The 16,257-nt window shown below is 32.3% G+C and overlaps 3 protein-coding genes across 6 annotated transcripts in view; all 3 read left to right on the top strand.

Moving 5' to 3' along the window:
- LOC127070594 (SPARC) overlaps positions 1 to 3,245 on the top strand; it is a 5,947-nt gene extending 2,702 nt beyond the window's left edge. For both annotated transcript variants that reach the window (XM_051008740.1, XM_051008741.1), the window contains exons 2-6: positions 376 to 461; positions 696 to 911; positions 1,008 to 1,226; positions 1,553 to 1,903; positions 2,326 to 3,245. In XM_051008740.1, the coding sequence (XP_050864697.1) occupies positions 384 to 461; positions 696 to 911; positions 1,008 to 1,226; positions 1,553 to 1,903; positions 2,326 to 2,382 (921 nt within the window). In that variant the 5' untranslated portion in view covers positions 376 to 383 and the 3' untranslated portion in view covers positions 2,383 to 3,245. The remainder of the gene's footprint in view (positions 1 to 375; positions 462 to 695; positions 912 to 1,007; positions 1,227 to 1,552; positions 1,904 to 2,325) is intronic.
- Positions 3,246 to 4,009: 764 nt separating this feature from the next.
- On the top strand, positions 4,010 to 8,749 carry LOC127070819 (histone H2A.V). Of its 3 annotated transcripts, XM_051009300.1 has the most exons (5): positions 4,010 to 4,154; positions 4,301 to 4,378; positions 6,461 to 6,574; positions 6,984 to 7,113; positions 7,188 to 8,749. In XM_051009300.1, exons 1-5 carry the CDS (start codon positions 4,152 to 4,154, stop codon positions 7,247 to 7,249), a joined length of 387 nt encoding a protein of 128 aa, XP_050865257.1. In that variant the 5' UTR covers positions 4,010 to 4,151; the 3' UTR covers positions 7,250 to 8,749. The 3 variants fall into 3 exon arrangements, with proteins under 3 accessions (XP_050865257.1, XP_050865256.1, XP_050865255.1); XM_051009299.1 differs by lacking the exons at positions 4,010 to 4,154; positions 4,301 to 4,378 and adding an exon at positions 5,847 to 5,897; XM_051009298.1 differs by lacking the exons at positions 4,010 to 4,154; positions 4,301 to 4,378 and adding an exon at positions 6,252 to 6,387.
- A 131-nt stretch (positions 8,750 to 8,880) lies between these two features.
- Positions 8,881 to 16,257, top strand: part of LOC127070813 (cadherin-87A) — a 122,075-nt gene continuing 114,698 nt past the window's right edge. Inside the window, exon 1 of the mRNA XM_051009263.1 lies at positions 8,881 to 10,208. Within this exon, the coding sequence (XP_050865220.1) occupies positions 10,141 to 10,208 (68 nt within the window). The 5' untranslated portion in view covers positions 8,881 to 10,140. The remainder of the gene's footprint in view (positions 10,209 to 16,257) is intronic.

Here is a 16,257-nt window from a genome sequence, read left to right as displayed (position 1 = left end):
CGGTAAATTCAAAAATTTAAACAATTTTTCTGGATACTTATACAAATTGTGTCATTTTGAAAATTTTAATTATAATTAAACAAAATGTATATATGCGTGTGTATATATATAAATACATTTTTATGTTATTTACAATTGATTTACTTTTAAAATATAACATACATTAAAATGAAAGAAATAAAAAAGACGCGAACTTTTTAAATGGATCTCGTAATTAACAGTAATATTAAGATGACGTTTGAATCATTCATTAATAAGACTCAATATATTTAATTAATTCCAATGTACTAAACGTATATGCGCTATTTAATAATAAGACTTGTACATGTATTCACTTACTTAAGTACGCACTTATCGATCGATCGTTTGTCGCAGGGATCGCAATGCGGACGACGAGGCTGCAGCTGCTCTTCCTCGGGCTGCTTTTAGTGGCTCTTGTAACAGACGTGTCTGCACGACAGGTTGGTAAACGTTAGATCGACCTATATTTCAATATTATTAGAATATATTTCAATTTAATTAGAAAATATCTTTCAAATATTCGTAAATTAGATTCTTTTTTCCAATCATTTCGATCATTGAATATCGAACAAATTTTTAAATTCGGAGAATATTTTCTTTTTTTTTTATAAATATATATGTACCTAACATTTAAATATATAATAAATATGATTATTTCGATCAATGATATCCAGCATCGAAGAAAACATCGAACGACGACAACGACTGAGCCATCTCTTCAAGATGAGGTAATGAACATGTTAGAAGCTGATGAGATAGCGGAAGATGAGAACAGAGATGCTGAAGTTACTTTCGAAAATGTTGGAAACGAACTTGCATCGAAGAAACAACGTTTGATCGAAGTAGATCCTTGTATGAATAAACATTGTGGTGCTGGACGCATTTGTAAGGTCAGTTTTAAAATCATAGTTACTCAGCAATCAAGATATACGATCTCGAACATGACGACTTGGAACAGATATCTAATACTTTTTAATAATCTCTAGTCAACTGAAGATGGTATTGCCGAATGCGTTTGCGTCGAAGTTTGCGATCAGGAAGTCGATCCACGTCGTAAGGTCTGCACAAATTACAATGAAACTTTTGGCAGCGATTGTGAGGTCTATCAAGCACGTTGTTTCTGTGATACTGGTGATACCAGGTGCAGAGGACCTGACTATAAACATGTTCATATTGAATACTATGGCGAATGCAAACAAATGCCAGTGAGTGTGAACAAAATTCTGTATTATATATATTGCCAATTAATTTTTGATATAATTAAATTCTTAAATTAATTATTAGTTTTATATCTACAATTACAAGGATTTTTAAATTATTACTTATAGTATTATTAATTGTAACTTCGTATATTTTAGATTTATTAATTCAAGATATAAAACGAATGATCCTGCCCAATCATAAAATCGATTTTAGATATATATAATTCAAAATAAATTCCAATCTCTTATTGCGAGTCTCCTTGCTCGTGAATGGCATACTTAGTGTATCGATCTTCTCTTACTTACATGCATTTCTCGTTGCTTCTCAGATGTGCAAGGAAGAAGACATGGCAGATTTCCCAAGGCGTATGCGCGACTGGTTGTTCAACATAATGCGTGACTTAGCCGATCGTCAAGAGCTACCATCGCACTACTTGAAAATGCAACGTGAAGCTGAAACGAACATGACACTGCGCTGGACGAATGCAGCCATTTGGAAGTGGTGTGACCTCGATGGTCATCCACATGATAGAACAGTTTCCAGGCACGAACTTTTCCCTATAAAGGCACCCTTGATGGCCTTGGAACATTGCATAGCACCTTTCTTCGATTCCTGCGATGCCGATAATGATCACCTCATCACTTTGGTTGAGTGGGGCAAATGTTTGCAATTGGATGAGGTAGGTGATAAAAGGATCAAAGTACTAAATGAATTAGAAAATTTTATATACGAATTCATTTTATTATATATACAATGACAATGTTTTACATATACATCGATTTCTCATTTCACATGATAAATTCAAGTAATAAATTAATTAATTGGAAGTTACTACAAGATAAAATCCATTTCGGTATTTTTAATTTTGAACAAACTCCTGTGAGAGATTTTGTAAAGGAAATAGGAAAATTTCTTGTATCATTTCTATTCAATACAAAAATACGAGATAAAAAAAAATTAAAAGAAGAGTAACAAGGAAATGTTTCATAATTATTTTTAATATTTACGTATATATCTATATACAATGTGTGTGTGTGTGTGTGTGTGTGAATAATAATTTAAATAATTTATTATTAATCGTAATGAATTTGTTAATTGTAGGATGACATCGATGAAAAGTGTGACGAGCTAGCCGAAGCCAGCAGCAATCTACAATAAATAATTTTGACGATATATATATATATATATATATATATATATATATATATATAACAAATAATGGCGGATGTATTTGCTAGACGGATCGAACGACAGGGCCAACGATAAATGAACGAGAAAAGACCTTTGTATTGCTATGTAGCAATTAGTAGTAGTGTGTAACGCAGGATGAGTAGGCTGAAAGGGAAGGAAAATGGCGGGAAATTTTAGAAGCAAGGCTTTGCGTATTCGACAACGCGCATGTCCCATATAACAGACTCATCGATATCGTGACCCATCGTGTAATGCTCCTCATACTACTTGCAATTTTGAAGAGTCTCGTTTAATCCTTCGTTGTTATTTTATTGATCGAAGCTCGCAGCGGCCAATGGATTTCCTATCGAGCTTAACAAATTGATAATTCTGATCGTTATAATATTTTCAACGAAATTCTACACCAATCGTCTGTTTATTTTATATAATTTTGTATTCTTCCATCGAATGTGAACGGTATTTTATTCATAATTTTTTAATTTTTATTTCATATCAAAATTCGTGTTCATTTGATGAATGAAGTTTATATATATATATGTGCATATGAAAGTATGTAATTGGCGATACAAAACACGTCGGTCCTTCGAATTCGAAACGTCTTCTCTAATACAGCGCCACGGATCGCTTTAGAATTAATTTTATTTGTATTTGAACCTACCGCGACATATTATGTGGCATCATTTCTTTTGATTTCCTTCTTGTTATTTAATCCTGATAATATTCTATTTTTTAGAGATTACCTTAATATATATAAATGTATCCGAAATATTTTGTGCTACTGCCTTTTTACTTGTCAATAAAGATTCTAATGACATTTTTATTATAATGTATCTTTATCGTCTATCGTTTTTATTATATATGTATCTTTATCATTGTTTTTTTATTCGACTAAAAAAATGTTTTCTAAAGATATTTTCATTATATATTTTGCAAGAGAAAGAATTTTCAATATAGAGATTTTAGTTTAATCTTCTTTTATCATATCATATAAAAAAATATATTAAAGTTTACATAATATTTAATATTGTAAATGCATAACTTATTAGTTAAAATTATTCAGGTCAGTTATGAATAATATAAATTTCATCATTTGTTATAAAAAAATGTAAAGAAAGTATAAAAAATGCGAGGACCACCAGTTGCGTCCCATTCGCCATAAAAAAGAGAAAAAAGAAAGAAAAATAAAAGAAGAAAAAGAAACAAGATACACGAAACAAGAGACAGAAAGAGAAAGAGAGAGAGAGAGAGAGTGAGAATGAGAGAGAGAGAGAGAGAGAGGAGAGAGAGAGAGAGAGAGGAGAGAGAGGGAGAGAGAGAGAAAGAGAAAAAGAGAAAAAGAGAAAGAAAAGGAAAAAGAATAGATATTGGAAAGTTCTCGAAGCTTTGAGATAAATAAAAAGCGATCCGTTGGCTCGTCTGAGTTTCTAAAAGTAAATGAAAGAAGGGAATCATGTGAAACGCATAGTTCGCATTCGAGGAGAAGCATCGAAACGCGTCATAGTATTCGCTTTAGTTAACGTGATCCTCTAACTCTTATGATAGTACGACATTAAGACACTAAGGGTCGCCACGGTTGCGTCGTTATAGCATTGTGATTGGTCGTAAATGGTCACGTGAGTAGACCGCGGGACGCGGCAGCAGCGCCAAGCGTATTTGGCGGGATCGTGCTTAGACGGCGTCGTCTGTGCTCCCCGCAAGTCTGTCGTGTAGCGAACCGCAAAGGCTCTCCTAGCATAATGGTGAGTAATCCGCGAGTTTTTACCGGTTCCTTCAGCCATCCACAATCGATATACATCTCCTCATGTTCGACGGATTCTCGACCGTTTACTGACGAGGTTTCGTTCTTCTATCGCTCAAATTAATCGTGATTTTCATCTGTGAACAGGCTGGTGGAAAGGCGGGCAAGGACTCTGGCAAAGCGAAGGCTAAGGCGGTCTCTCGTTCGGCGAGGGCCGGCTTGCAGGTGAGTTCATTATCCAACTAGTCTACAACTTAACGAAAACATACTTTTTTCTATACGTTATTAAACCAACGTCCGAATTAATATGCTATTTTTCTACGTTTTTTCAACTGTTAAATTCAACGGTCTTTACATGTTAAACGGTCGTAGTTGGCGCGAAGAAAAACGAATCCTCTTTTGTCACTACCGACAAAGGGATCTGTTTTCTTATATTTAAGAAGTTGCACTTTTAACGTTTAACTATTTCTTCAATTCTACATCATTTATTGTATTAGTTCGACAGTAAATGTAATCATTAGATGGATTAAGAAATATTTCATTTCTCAAATTGAATTCTCTCAACAAAAGTTGTACTAGCTTGGTCATTTCAAACAAGTCGTCGGATGGGACCGTTTACACTACAATCAACCCCCTCCATCCCCCTTTTGATCTTTCCCCCATCACCCCCTGTTGATCGCCGGGCCTTTCAATTCAAATCGTCCATCTCTTTGAATATTTTATGCCCTTTCGAAACGACCGACGACGGAGACGACAGTATTTCGAAGTGTTCAACGACTAACGTCTATCATAGTATAAATATCTTCAAGAGAGAATATACACTCTTTTCATCTCTATTTCTATCAAAGAGAATTATATATTCTCGCAAAATTATATCTAAAGGATCGAACAAAAATGCATCATTGACGTTCAATCGTTTCTTCTTCGTACTTCTTCGTGTTTTGACTTTTGGTTATACACACATATATATACGACCGTCATGTGATTCGTAAGAGAAGAATTTTATGAGGTATGACAAAAAAAAAATAAAGAGAGTAAAAGAGAGAAAGGGAAGAAGGGGGAGAAAAGGGAGAGAAAATATCAATAGAAAGAAATATTTATTAATTGAAACGAGATGTGTATTACGCGAAGTTATGTTATAATAGATTTATTTTTTCATTCTTTAGTTTTTAGAGGTTAACCAAAAAAGATGGACACTAATGTGTATGTGCGTGCGTGTGTATATGTGTACTGCGACGACGGGGATAAGCTGCTTAAGTTCGTTATTTATTCTGTATAAATGCGAAGGCATACGTGTGTGTGTAAGTGGGGACGTATATATGGAAAGTATACGTAATGTATACTCCAAAGTACGTGTTTGTGTGTGCGTGCGTGAATACTTGTAGGAAATAAAACGTTGAAAGAGTTCACAGAGACGGCAGAGGGATAAAGTTGTTGATCGTTTATCGAGTATAATCGATGTGTATAACACGTTAAAAGGGGAAGAGAATGTAGGGCGTATTAACAATGTTTCATCGAATGATGAAACGAATCTGCCAGAAAAGCTGGGAAACCTTCGGGAAAGCCGAATCTCTATCGCGTGCCGCTCGATATTCGTCCCGTTTGTGACTGTCTGTGTGTGTAGTGTGTGGTGTATGGACCCTGGTCGACGAGAAAGATGAAATGTAGGAGTGAGAGAGTGAGGGAAAGAGAGAAAATATACATCGTGATGACTCTCTTTTGCTCGTTCTCCCATATTTTCGTTGTAATATTTCCGTATTTACAAAAAATATTCTTAAATGTATTCTCTTATATGTATATATATCAGAATCGTCGCCATGTATACAGGACAAAAAAGACGCACTAAGTTACTGCGTGCCAAATCGACATAAATGTTTCAAAATTTACTTTAGTCTTTGGTATTAAACGATCGGGCTAGTTTGCTCTTCATTGTACCATTTGATTCCTTCTTTTCTAACAATGACGAAAAGCTGCTGACGCGTTGTGTCAGAAAGGTCGATGTTATTTGGACGGACAATAGCTTACGATATATGTGGTGTGTATATATGTCTATATGTCTATATATATATATACCATCCTAAAAATATTTCTCTCTTTTGTCATCGGAGAATACGATTATGCATTCTTTCTTTTTATCATTCTTTTTTCTCTTTATCACTGATAATTTTCTTTGGTTAGAAAGAGAGAGAAAGAGAGGGAGGGAGGAGGAAAGGAGGAAGGATGCATTATATATTGTATAAATATATTAGTAGGAATGAGAACTATTATTACTATCATTATTATCTGATCCGTTTATTTTGATTTCAGTTTCCTGTAGGTAGAATACATCGACATTTGAAAAATAGGACTACCAGTCATGGTCGAGTTGGTGCAACGGCTGCAGTATACAGCGCAGCTATCTTAGAATATCTGACAGCCGAGGTGAGTTAGACTGGTGCAAAAGAGAGGAGAGATATCATGTTGAGAAGGCGAGGGTCAGAGCTTTTGGTATGTGTTTTGCGTGTCTCTGTGTGTGTCCTGTGCGCGCGCGTATGGAACGTTTATAAGAGTGTATATATATATATATAAATACATATATTTATATATATATATCGTAGGATGACGCGGACAACGTGTGATCGTAGTTAGAAAAGTGGCCGCAAGTGACGCTAATGGCTCACGTGGGGTATCATGGCAGACTTTTCCCGCCATTATTTAGAAAAGAGTTTATTGATATTTATTTTTATAAACAATATAGAAACGCTCGATTTTGAAATTCAGTGTATAATTATTGTGTTGTATAAGTTATTTTACTTCAATATTTCATAATTATTTTCCTCTTTGTTGATAGGTCTTAGAATTGGCAGGAAATGCATCTAAAGATTTGAAAGTTAAACGTATAACTCCAAGACATTTACAACTTGCTATCCGAGGTGACGAAGAATTAGACAGTCTCATTAAGGCTACTATTGCAGGAGGAGGTACGTTATTATATTTCTATGTGGAGTATGTACTTTATTATAAGGTCATTGATTCTCATTGTTTTTTGTTGTAGGTGTTATTCCACATATCCATAAATCACTGATCGGCAAGAAAGGTTCTCAAAAGCCAGCATAATTTAGTGACGATTGAAGAACTATTTGAGAGATAAGTAGACAAAACAGATGTAAAGTGGCAGTGATTGTTGACAAAGTGTACCTACGTTATTAAACTAAATGGAGAGACTGGAGTAATGATATATATGTATATGGCTACATATATATATATGTATACATATATATATTTATATATAAATATAAATGAAACAAATATTGATATAATTTAATATAGATAATGAAGAGATAAAGGGAAGACAAACGTTAAAAGCGTAATTTGACGATTGGGAGGGAATAGGAGATGATTTTGTTGGAGATGAAAATTCCTAGTGTGCGTATAACGTGGCGATTAATCGAAGAGCAATGTGTTATAGCATCGCTCGCTCGAAATGATAGCGTTTGTTGCTTCGCCGATAATGTATATTTTAAATGAAAGGTTAAAAACGCTTTATTGTTCACACACACATTTCTTTTACATACATAATTATGTTATTATAATCTAATTTTGTATTTCGGCCACCCTTAACTAAATCCGCGGTTTTGTTAAACTTTATTCTTCCTTTTCATTTTCTTTCTTTTCTTTTTTATATAATCGACGAAGATTTCTGCGTCGTTTGGCAATCATTCATTTTCGATAATGTGTATGTGTCGAAATTGTCTGAATAATAGTCATTTCCAATCTCGATAAGATTTCACCGAAGTCGCATATTGTGTAATGATAAATCTTGCATACATCTAAGTCTTTATAGGTACTATAGTAATTAATGAGAGATTACAGAAGATATATATAACAATTGTCATTAAGAAAGAGAGGATTATTATAGTTAGACATAGACGATCGAAACAAAATTTTAATTTTTCTAAACTATTTGTATTTCAAAGAGTCTATTTTGTGTTAATTGCACTATGTGATCGTTTTAATGATTCCGATCTGAAAGAAATTGGTTTCAAATCTTTTGGATAATAATTCTAAAACGTTTCTAATTGATATGTTTCAATCTATTAAGCGATAGAAATATAAGAAACCTAAGAATATATTATATTATTTATTAATACACGTGGTAATAATATATAATATAAAATATTTTAAGATCGGAAATTAAAAATTGATCTCATTGTGAATAGATATTATTTCAGTTCCAGTAAATTCTCAAAAAATGTATGGGTGAAAATTTGTATCAAAGATTATATAATTAAATATTTCCTTTTCATTTCAATTACGTCCCGATACTAGGATGAAATCAATATGAGAAGAGAGAAAATAATCGTTTGATTTTGTGTTTAACATTATTCGTATTATTATTATTATTATTATTATTATTATTATTATTATTATTATTATTATTATTATATTATATTATTATTATTATTATCATCATCATTATTATTATTCTGCAAACAAAAATATAATTGTGTATGATTTAGTGTAATCTCTATATCTACAGTACCTACGACGTACGTTGAAAAAGAAGCAGCCATGTAAATCTTCATTAATCATAATAAAGATGAATTTTACTATTAATTGTATATTTTATACATTTTCAGATATTGCAGAAGAAGATTTTAGTATCGTAGAGTAAGATTGAAGATTAAGTTACAAAATATATCTACTATCAAAGTTTGATACAAACAACTTTCTATAATGGATAAGAAGTTTTAGAATAACTCGTGTGTTAAAGTTTAGTAGTCCATTTAATAATTATATAATTTCAAGCTCTTCGTACATATTATAAATATATTCATAATGACTACTTTTTGTTCATAGAGAAAAGTTGAATAATTCATCTCTTTCAAGTTCGGAATTTCAATTTTCAAATCTAAGTAGTAAAAAAGTATTATTTATTTCATATTTAGTAATTTTAATCTAGTTTATATTATCTCTTAGCACATTTGTATTAATATTATTTAATAGATTTAAGAATTATTGCTGCAAAGATTTAAAAAAATTTGCAAGAAGAACCGCTGCTGTGAAGATTTAAAAAAATTCGGAAGAAGAACCACTGCTGCGAAGATTAAAAAAATTGAAAAGAGAACCACTGAAGGCTAAAGACGTCAAGTGCTGCCACTGGTGCCGGTAGATAGGGAGCGGTCGAACGACCAATCCGGTGCTTCCTCCCCGCCAAGTAATTGGACCAATCGTGTGGCTCGTAGCGGTAGGCGCGCTCTCCCAGTAGCTAAGGGCGATCAGAACCGCGGACGCCTTTCACGAGTACGGTTGGTTGGCTGATCGTACGGGCCGTGTGTGCCTTGCGAGTAGTAAAAGTTGTGACCCTGGTGCACCGGTCGTACGAAATAACATTCACGAATTCATAGAATTCATTCGACAACATAACAATCATTTTCCTTGATTCGATCAAATCAAAGAAATATTTCGAATAAATACGCGAAAGAAGAAACGCGCTGTAACACGTTACTCGAATGCCGGCTGTAAACGATCGCGTGAATAGTTACTATATACATACAACGCGAGCTGTACGTCTCTCAACGAGTTTGCCTTCTTCGGTAATCATCGTGTTTTCATCGTGATTTAGTCGTCACTTCATAATAATTATCGGCATTCATAATATTCGCGAGTGTATTCGCGTTCGAACGAGTATTATACTTTTGTGAGACTTTCGCCTTTGCCGGTTTTCACCTTTTGCGAGCATGATCCTTTCTTTTTCTGCGCGTGTGCTATAACCAGCAAGTGGAAGAGAAAAAGAGATAGAAGAAAGAAGAGGAGGAGGAGGAACAACGTACGCACGCACGAGGGTTCATCCAACGCTTTGTTTTTTTTTATACCGGAACTCTTTTCTCTCTATTTTCTACCTCAAGGACAACTACCATCGCTGGACTTTCTTCTATTTTAAGTCTTCTTTCACGCCAAACTACTGCGACATGATATCATTCGTGTAGTTCCTGTCAGATTCATTGATGATCCTTGCTGGAGATTTTTCGAGGATGACGAGAGGACAATCGGAAATATTCGACGTTAGTCAGCGGTGAGTCGAAATTTGATTGTTTGAGTTTACCGCGCAATTTTATTCCACATGAAAACTTATTACATCGAAATGTTTAATTACATTTTTAGAATACATAAAAACCTCTATCGTAGTTATTCACATTAACGTATTAATAACCTTAATTAGCATTATTGTATGTATTTATATAGCATATATATATATTTATATTATATATATATGTGCGTGTGGTGCGTAAATATATATATATATATATATATATATCGAATGCGTAATAGGTTTCAAGTTAGGTAAGTGTCATGGCGGACACACCAATCGTCCTTTATTTCAACACAAACAAATATTGCGCTATTGTTTACTACACCCTGCTGGCGATCCGGATTAATGCTAACAAAAGAATTTTTTTCGATCTTCGTGTCCCCTTATGTTGTTATTTCTTTTTTTCTCTCCTTTTTTTTTGTATCTTTAGCTTTGTAGATGGAGTTACGTCATCCATTTTCTCGAATTAACGGTATACATATAACTACACACTAGTTGCTTCGTAGTCCGACGAACCTATATACCGGATAATGAGAGTATATGCGGACTGCGAAGTTAGGTTAAAACTTATATCGATACTCTTATTTTCACAGGATTAGAATGAAATTATTTTTAATATATTATTAGGTCTAGATTAATTATAATTGAAACGAAAAGAATTGTTAAGATTTTAAAACAATTTTTTTTTATATATAAAGAAAAATGAGTACATTATAATCTACTTGTACGTTTATTTGAAAACATTCTTTTCGTCTCTTGTGAATTTTCTCTTCAAACTAGACTATATACCGCAATGTAAACAACTAAATATTAAAACTTACATGCGAACCATACATACATCGTTTGTTTGCTGAATGGTTCGAATAATTGTAGTTGGAGGAAATTTTTCCCTATAGACCATTGTACATAAACCCATGTTAAATTATATACGTAGAAATATAGGCACATATGTACATACGTACATACATACATACATATATACATACACATTTTCATGTGAATTCATATCGACGAATGGAGCCCAATTTTTTGATCACTGCAGAGTAAATCCGTTTTGAAAATTTTTTCTCTCTCTTTATCTATTTTTTTAATTGTTTTATTTTCTGTCTACTTGTTCCATATTGCAATCAGTTCAAAACTTGTTCACTTTTCGTCGTTCTCGCTAATATTTACTTCTGTTAGTAATTTATTTCTTTGAATGGATCATGTTTATATAGTTGTATGAAATTTTTACTTTATTTTTTTTTCTTTTTTTTCTTCTTTTTCTTTTTGTGAAAGTTTGAATATAATTGTTGTTACTAATTCATCTCAATAGTTAATAGAGAGTTAGAGTTATAATTGTAAGAATTTTTCTATATAAATAATAATTGTAGTTATAATTATTATACAATATTTTTTTTTATATTTCTTTTTATCTATACTACTTTTATTTTGTTCACACGGTCTTTTCTTTTTTTGTTCTTTTTCATCGTTATTTGAAGTATCTAAGCTGTAAAAATTCAAGAATTCAAGTACGTACTCGTTAGATCTAGCAATGTAAAAAAATTGTCGTCTGCGTAGCTCGTTATGCGACTCTGATGTATATATGTGTTCCTCTTTAGACTTCTTTTTTTTTTTCTGTGGAATACTCTCGACTGGGATACTCCTACACTTCTCTCTTCATCTCTCTCTCTCTCTCTCTCTCTCTCTCTCTCTCTTTCTCTCTCTCTCTCTCTCTTTCCTTCTCCCTTTCCCTCTCTCTGTCTCTCTCTCTAATATCTGTCTATCTATCTACCTATTTATCTATCCATCTCTCATTTTTCCTACTCGAGAGGAGACTCGAACTTGAGCCTCGAAAATGTTCAAAACTCTTTACCAGAGAAGAGAAGCAGACAAGAGCGAGCATTCCGCGTAATCTGAATAGCTAGCAGTACTTGGAACGCAAGGTCGGCCAATCGTCAACGTCATCGAGCCTCCGGCAAGCTGCGGTGAAAGTTCCTTCTCTTGCATGAACGTGATATATAGGGTGAGTCAATAAACTATTAGGATATTACAACAGGAAAATGTCTAAAGGTTTATTAATATTATGATAAAATAAAAAAACTAATAGCTATTATCAGATTTAAACATATCATTTTGTACAAGGTAGCTTGGAAGGAAGGAGAGGTAGCAGCCAAAATTACCTTGGATAATTTTAAAAATCAATTGTTTTTCTTGAGATTTCTTAAGCTAATTTGTTTGTTTTTTTTTAAGATTGTAAAATTATAATTATAGTAACTTGAAAAAAAAATCTAGAAATTTTGGTTCATTGATATATATGGATTATATATATATGAACTATTTTATTCGTAACAATTATTTATAGTTTATAGAATTAGGTTATTCAGGAATAACGATCTATTATTACCTGGTACATATACATATATGTATCGTATCTTTTATATATTGTTATTTATAATAACTTTATATAGTTTAGCAACAATATCTATTGTAGTTAATTGACGTAATTATTGATTCTCACCCTATATATGTCCCATGGAACGAGAATGCACGTTTACCAAGCCCACGAAGTTGCCATTCTTAGAACGAAAGTCTTTGGATCTACGTTATGTATATACGTATGTATGTATGTATATGCGTTAGGGACTAGATAGGAAATTAAATCGATCGAATGCACTTTTCTTTTTAATTCGTACGTGATTAGATTCCTTGATGTGACGTTTATATATACATTCAAATATAATTTTCATTTTATCATAGAAAAAGTATGTTCAAAAAAATAGATAAGTCGACTGAATAATAAGAAGCAATGTTAAAGGTCAAGTTTTCTTTCGTCCAATATTGCAATCTTTTTGCATTCCTTTCTCTCAGAAGATACACACACACACACACATATTATAAGGAAAAAGAGAGGGAGAAATATGGAGGAACTTGTCCTTCCTCTAGTATTTACATTTTAATCGTGTGCATCAGACGAATAAGAACAGAAATAACGATCGTTGTTACATCGTCTGACTCCAGACACGATTCATTACGACTTCACTCGTCCTCATTCCTTTGTTAGCTCAATCAACCAAAGTGTTGTCTTGCTATACCGTTCCAAATAGGTTCGTGATTGTCGGCATTAACGTGTTGGGACCTCCGAACAGACGATGTGTGTAAAGTTCCTTGTAGATACGTATTAGAAAGGTCTTAGGGAGGATTTTATTAGACTAAACATGTGATTGAGCCATCACAAAAAGATCGAAGTGATTGCAGATAAATCTTACCTTTTCTTATCCTTTTTTTTTATTTATGTACTTTATTATTTTTATTTTATTATATTAATAATGACCTCTTACAATTAGATTATTTTTAATACTCAAGATTTATCGATCTAAAACAAAATAGTTCACCCTATATATCATGATCATTATCGGGTCGTTTATTTTTCTGTCTAACAAAATTAGATCTACCAGATGTATCTTTTTACAAATACAGTATCTAAGCAGGAAAGAGGGAGAGACAAAGATAGATGCATAGATAGACAGATAGATAGATACATAGAGAGAGAGAGAGTGAGAGAGAGAGAGAGAGAGAGAGAGAGAGAGAGAGAGAGAGAGACAGAAAGAGATAGAAATATTTGATGATTTCAACGTTATCGTCAGTCGACTTTCCTCCTTCTTTCTACTCCTTCTTCGTATCGTTGAGGTTCTCGATTCGTTCGAACATGGACGATCCGTTAGCACATCCTCCATACGGGTCATCGACCATATATACTCTACTGCTTCCCGTCGTCATAGTCTTTCCTTCCAGTCCATAAGAATGTCTCTATCTCTTTTCTTCTTTTTTTCTTGTCGTCATAGGAAAAATTCTATGTATTCATCTTTTGTTATGTTGCCTGTATAGACTTTAAGAATGCTTTGACTATTGCTATCTCTTTCATTTTTATTATTTCTCATTTAAGATGTCCTAGAATTTCGAATTATTCCTATTAGGAATATTGATCATTTATAAAGATCAATATATATATATATATATATATATATATATATATATATCTTTTTAATCTCTTATTTTTTGTATGTTGTCTTAAAAATTTCAAATTACATATATAAAATATATAACAGAATATCTATAAGATAGGAATAATAGAAATGATGTCGAAATTTTGAATCATGATTGTTATCGAGAATATTTATCATTAATAAAAATCAACATATCTCTCTGTCTCGTTCTCTCTCTGACAGAATTCATAATCTGGACCGAAATTGTAGACCACAAGAATCCTGTCATGTATATTCGTATCTAGGTATATATCTATCTATATGTATATATACATACGCACACCCACATATACATGCATATGTCCAGGCTATTAATTTATCGCTATAGGTAGCTTCGTTCGACCGGTTAATTAATTACTCGTCTGTTGAAGAGAGAGAGAGAGAGAGAGAGAGAGGAGAAGCTTTCGACGAGGCAATGCCAATACGGTCGTCGGTCTTGAAACCACACGATTTCTATGCGAGCCAACGAGACGATGTCTCTTTTTCATCCTCCTTTTCTGGCCATACTAACTGAAAAAATCTTTGGTGGCTTGAATTTCCCAACGGACAAATATATGTACTACCTATATGTATATATTATGTATGGTTTCATATATACTTATACGTTTTATATAGTATTCATACGTAGTAATATACGTGTTTTATGTGTATTTCATATATACGCATATGAATTCTTCAAGCTTCTTTAGATCATTTTTTAATGCACCTTTTATCAGCATCTTCCTCAGTCTCTCTCTCTCTCTCTCTCTCTCTCTCTCTCTCTCTCTCTCTCTCTCTTTCTCTCTCTCTCTCTCTCTCTGTATCTGTCTATTTATCTATCTATCTATCTACGTCTACCTTTCTAAACAATTTTTCATTAAAATTCTAGCATGACAAATAGCAAGAAAATATGACCCTCGATCTCGAATATCTTCCGATCTTATCATTCCTCGCATATCTCTTCTCTAAGATAGTTCATAGAATGCTAGGAAGTAGACAGAATGGTACCAAAACTTCTTAGGTGGTTTTAAATTGTCAATTTTTTTTTTTCGAGACTTTTTTAGACGATTTAATTACTATGAATGTAGGCTTGAATGCTTGCAAAGTTGATTTTATAGTTCTATAATTTGGAAGAGAAAAAAAATTAGTTTAAAAAGTTTCAAAAAAGAGTAATTTGATTCTTAAACTAACAGAAACTTTTGTTAGTTCTATGGAATTTTAGTAAATCCCTTCTTTTTATTTAATTATTTTTTATTTAGTTCACATTGTATTTATTTAATAATAAGTTAGTAATATTTCATCGTTTAAAATATGCAAGAAATATTATGAAACAATTCTAACGTTTATTCTTATTTTTTAGGTCATATTCATCATAGGAAATAATTTTTCGAAAATATGTCTTTCTAATTCGTATAGTCTCACATATTTTTCAATTTTACGTTTATTACAATGAAACTGTCCGTGAGCTTTTGATTTCGAGACAGTTGTGATAATTGCAACATATTACACGCGACGCGTTCATTATGTGTCGTTGATTAAATGCATGAAATACGTGATATAACAGGACATACATGGTTTCGTTTAATTTGTTCACACGTATTCTCTATTTTTGTCTTTTTAAATGGTAGAGTGAAATTACTTGTGTTTTTAACGACGTAGGAAAAAAAGGAAATTGGTACTTCATTTAAAATTTTTTCTATCATAAATTTAATTCTTTAAGAGTAACAATAATTATAATTATTTTTTTTCCACAATAATAATGATAATAATAATAATAGTAGATATGTGCAATTTTATTCATGATAACAAATTTTTAATATTTTAATATATACGTTAATATGATAACATATATTACATTAACATACAATTATGTTTATAATAACCTTAACATAACTTTGTTATATTTTAATAATGTGAATGATAACATTAAACATGATTATATTATTATAATTACGTCAACGATAAGATAAATATAATTTTGTTTTTTCTTTTTTTTCATTTAGAAGAGTTAAAGAAGGAACGTGTAA

Source organism: Vespula vulgaris, chromosome 19 (genome assembly GCF_905475345.1).
Source record: "Vespula vulgaris chromosome 19, iyVesVulg1.1, whole genome shotgun sequence".
NCBI classification, from domain to species: domain Eukaryota; kingdom Metazoa; phylum Arthropoda; class Insecta; order Hymenoptera; family Vespidae; genus Vespula; species Vespula vulgaris.
The sequence above is the reverse complement of the archived record's forward strand: the minus strand, read 5'-3'. Positions and strand labels throughout refer to the sequence as shown.

Bases quoted from the DNA above. Each gene is read 5' to 3' on its own strand.
- LOC127070819 (XM_051009298.1), top strand. From the start codon at position 6,271: ATGCATTCTTTCTTTTTATCATTCTTTTTTCTCTTTATCACTGATAAT. The intron at 6,388-6,460 runs GTATAAATATAT...TTTTGATTTCAG, and splicing joins GGAAGGATGCATTATATATT to TTTCCTGTAGGTAGAATACA. The intron at 7,114-7,187 runs GTACGTTATTAT...TTTTTGTTGTAG, and splicing joins GGCTACTATTGCAGGAGGAG to GTGTTATTCCACATATCCAT.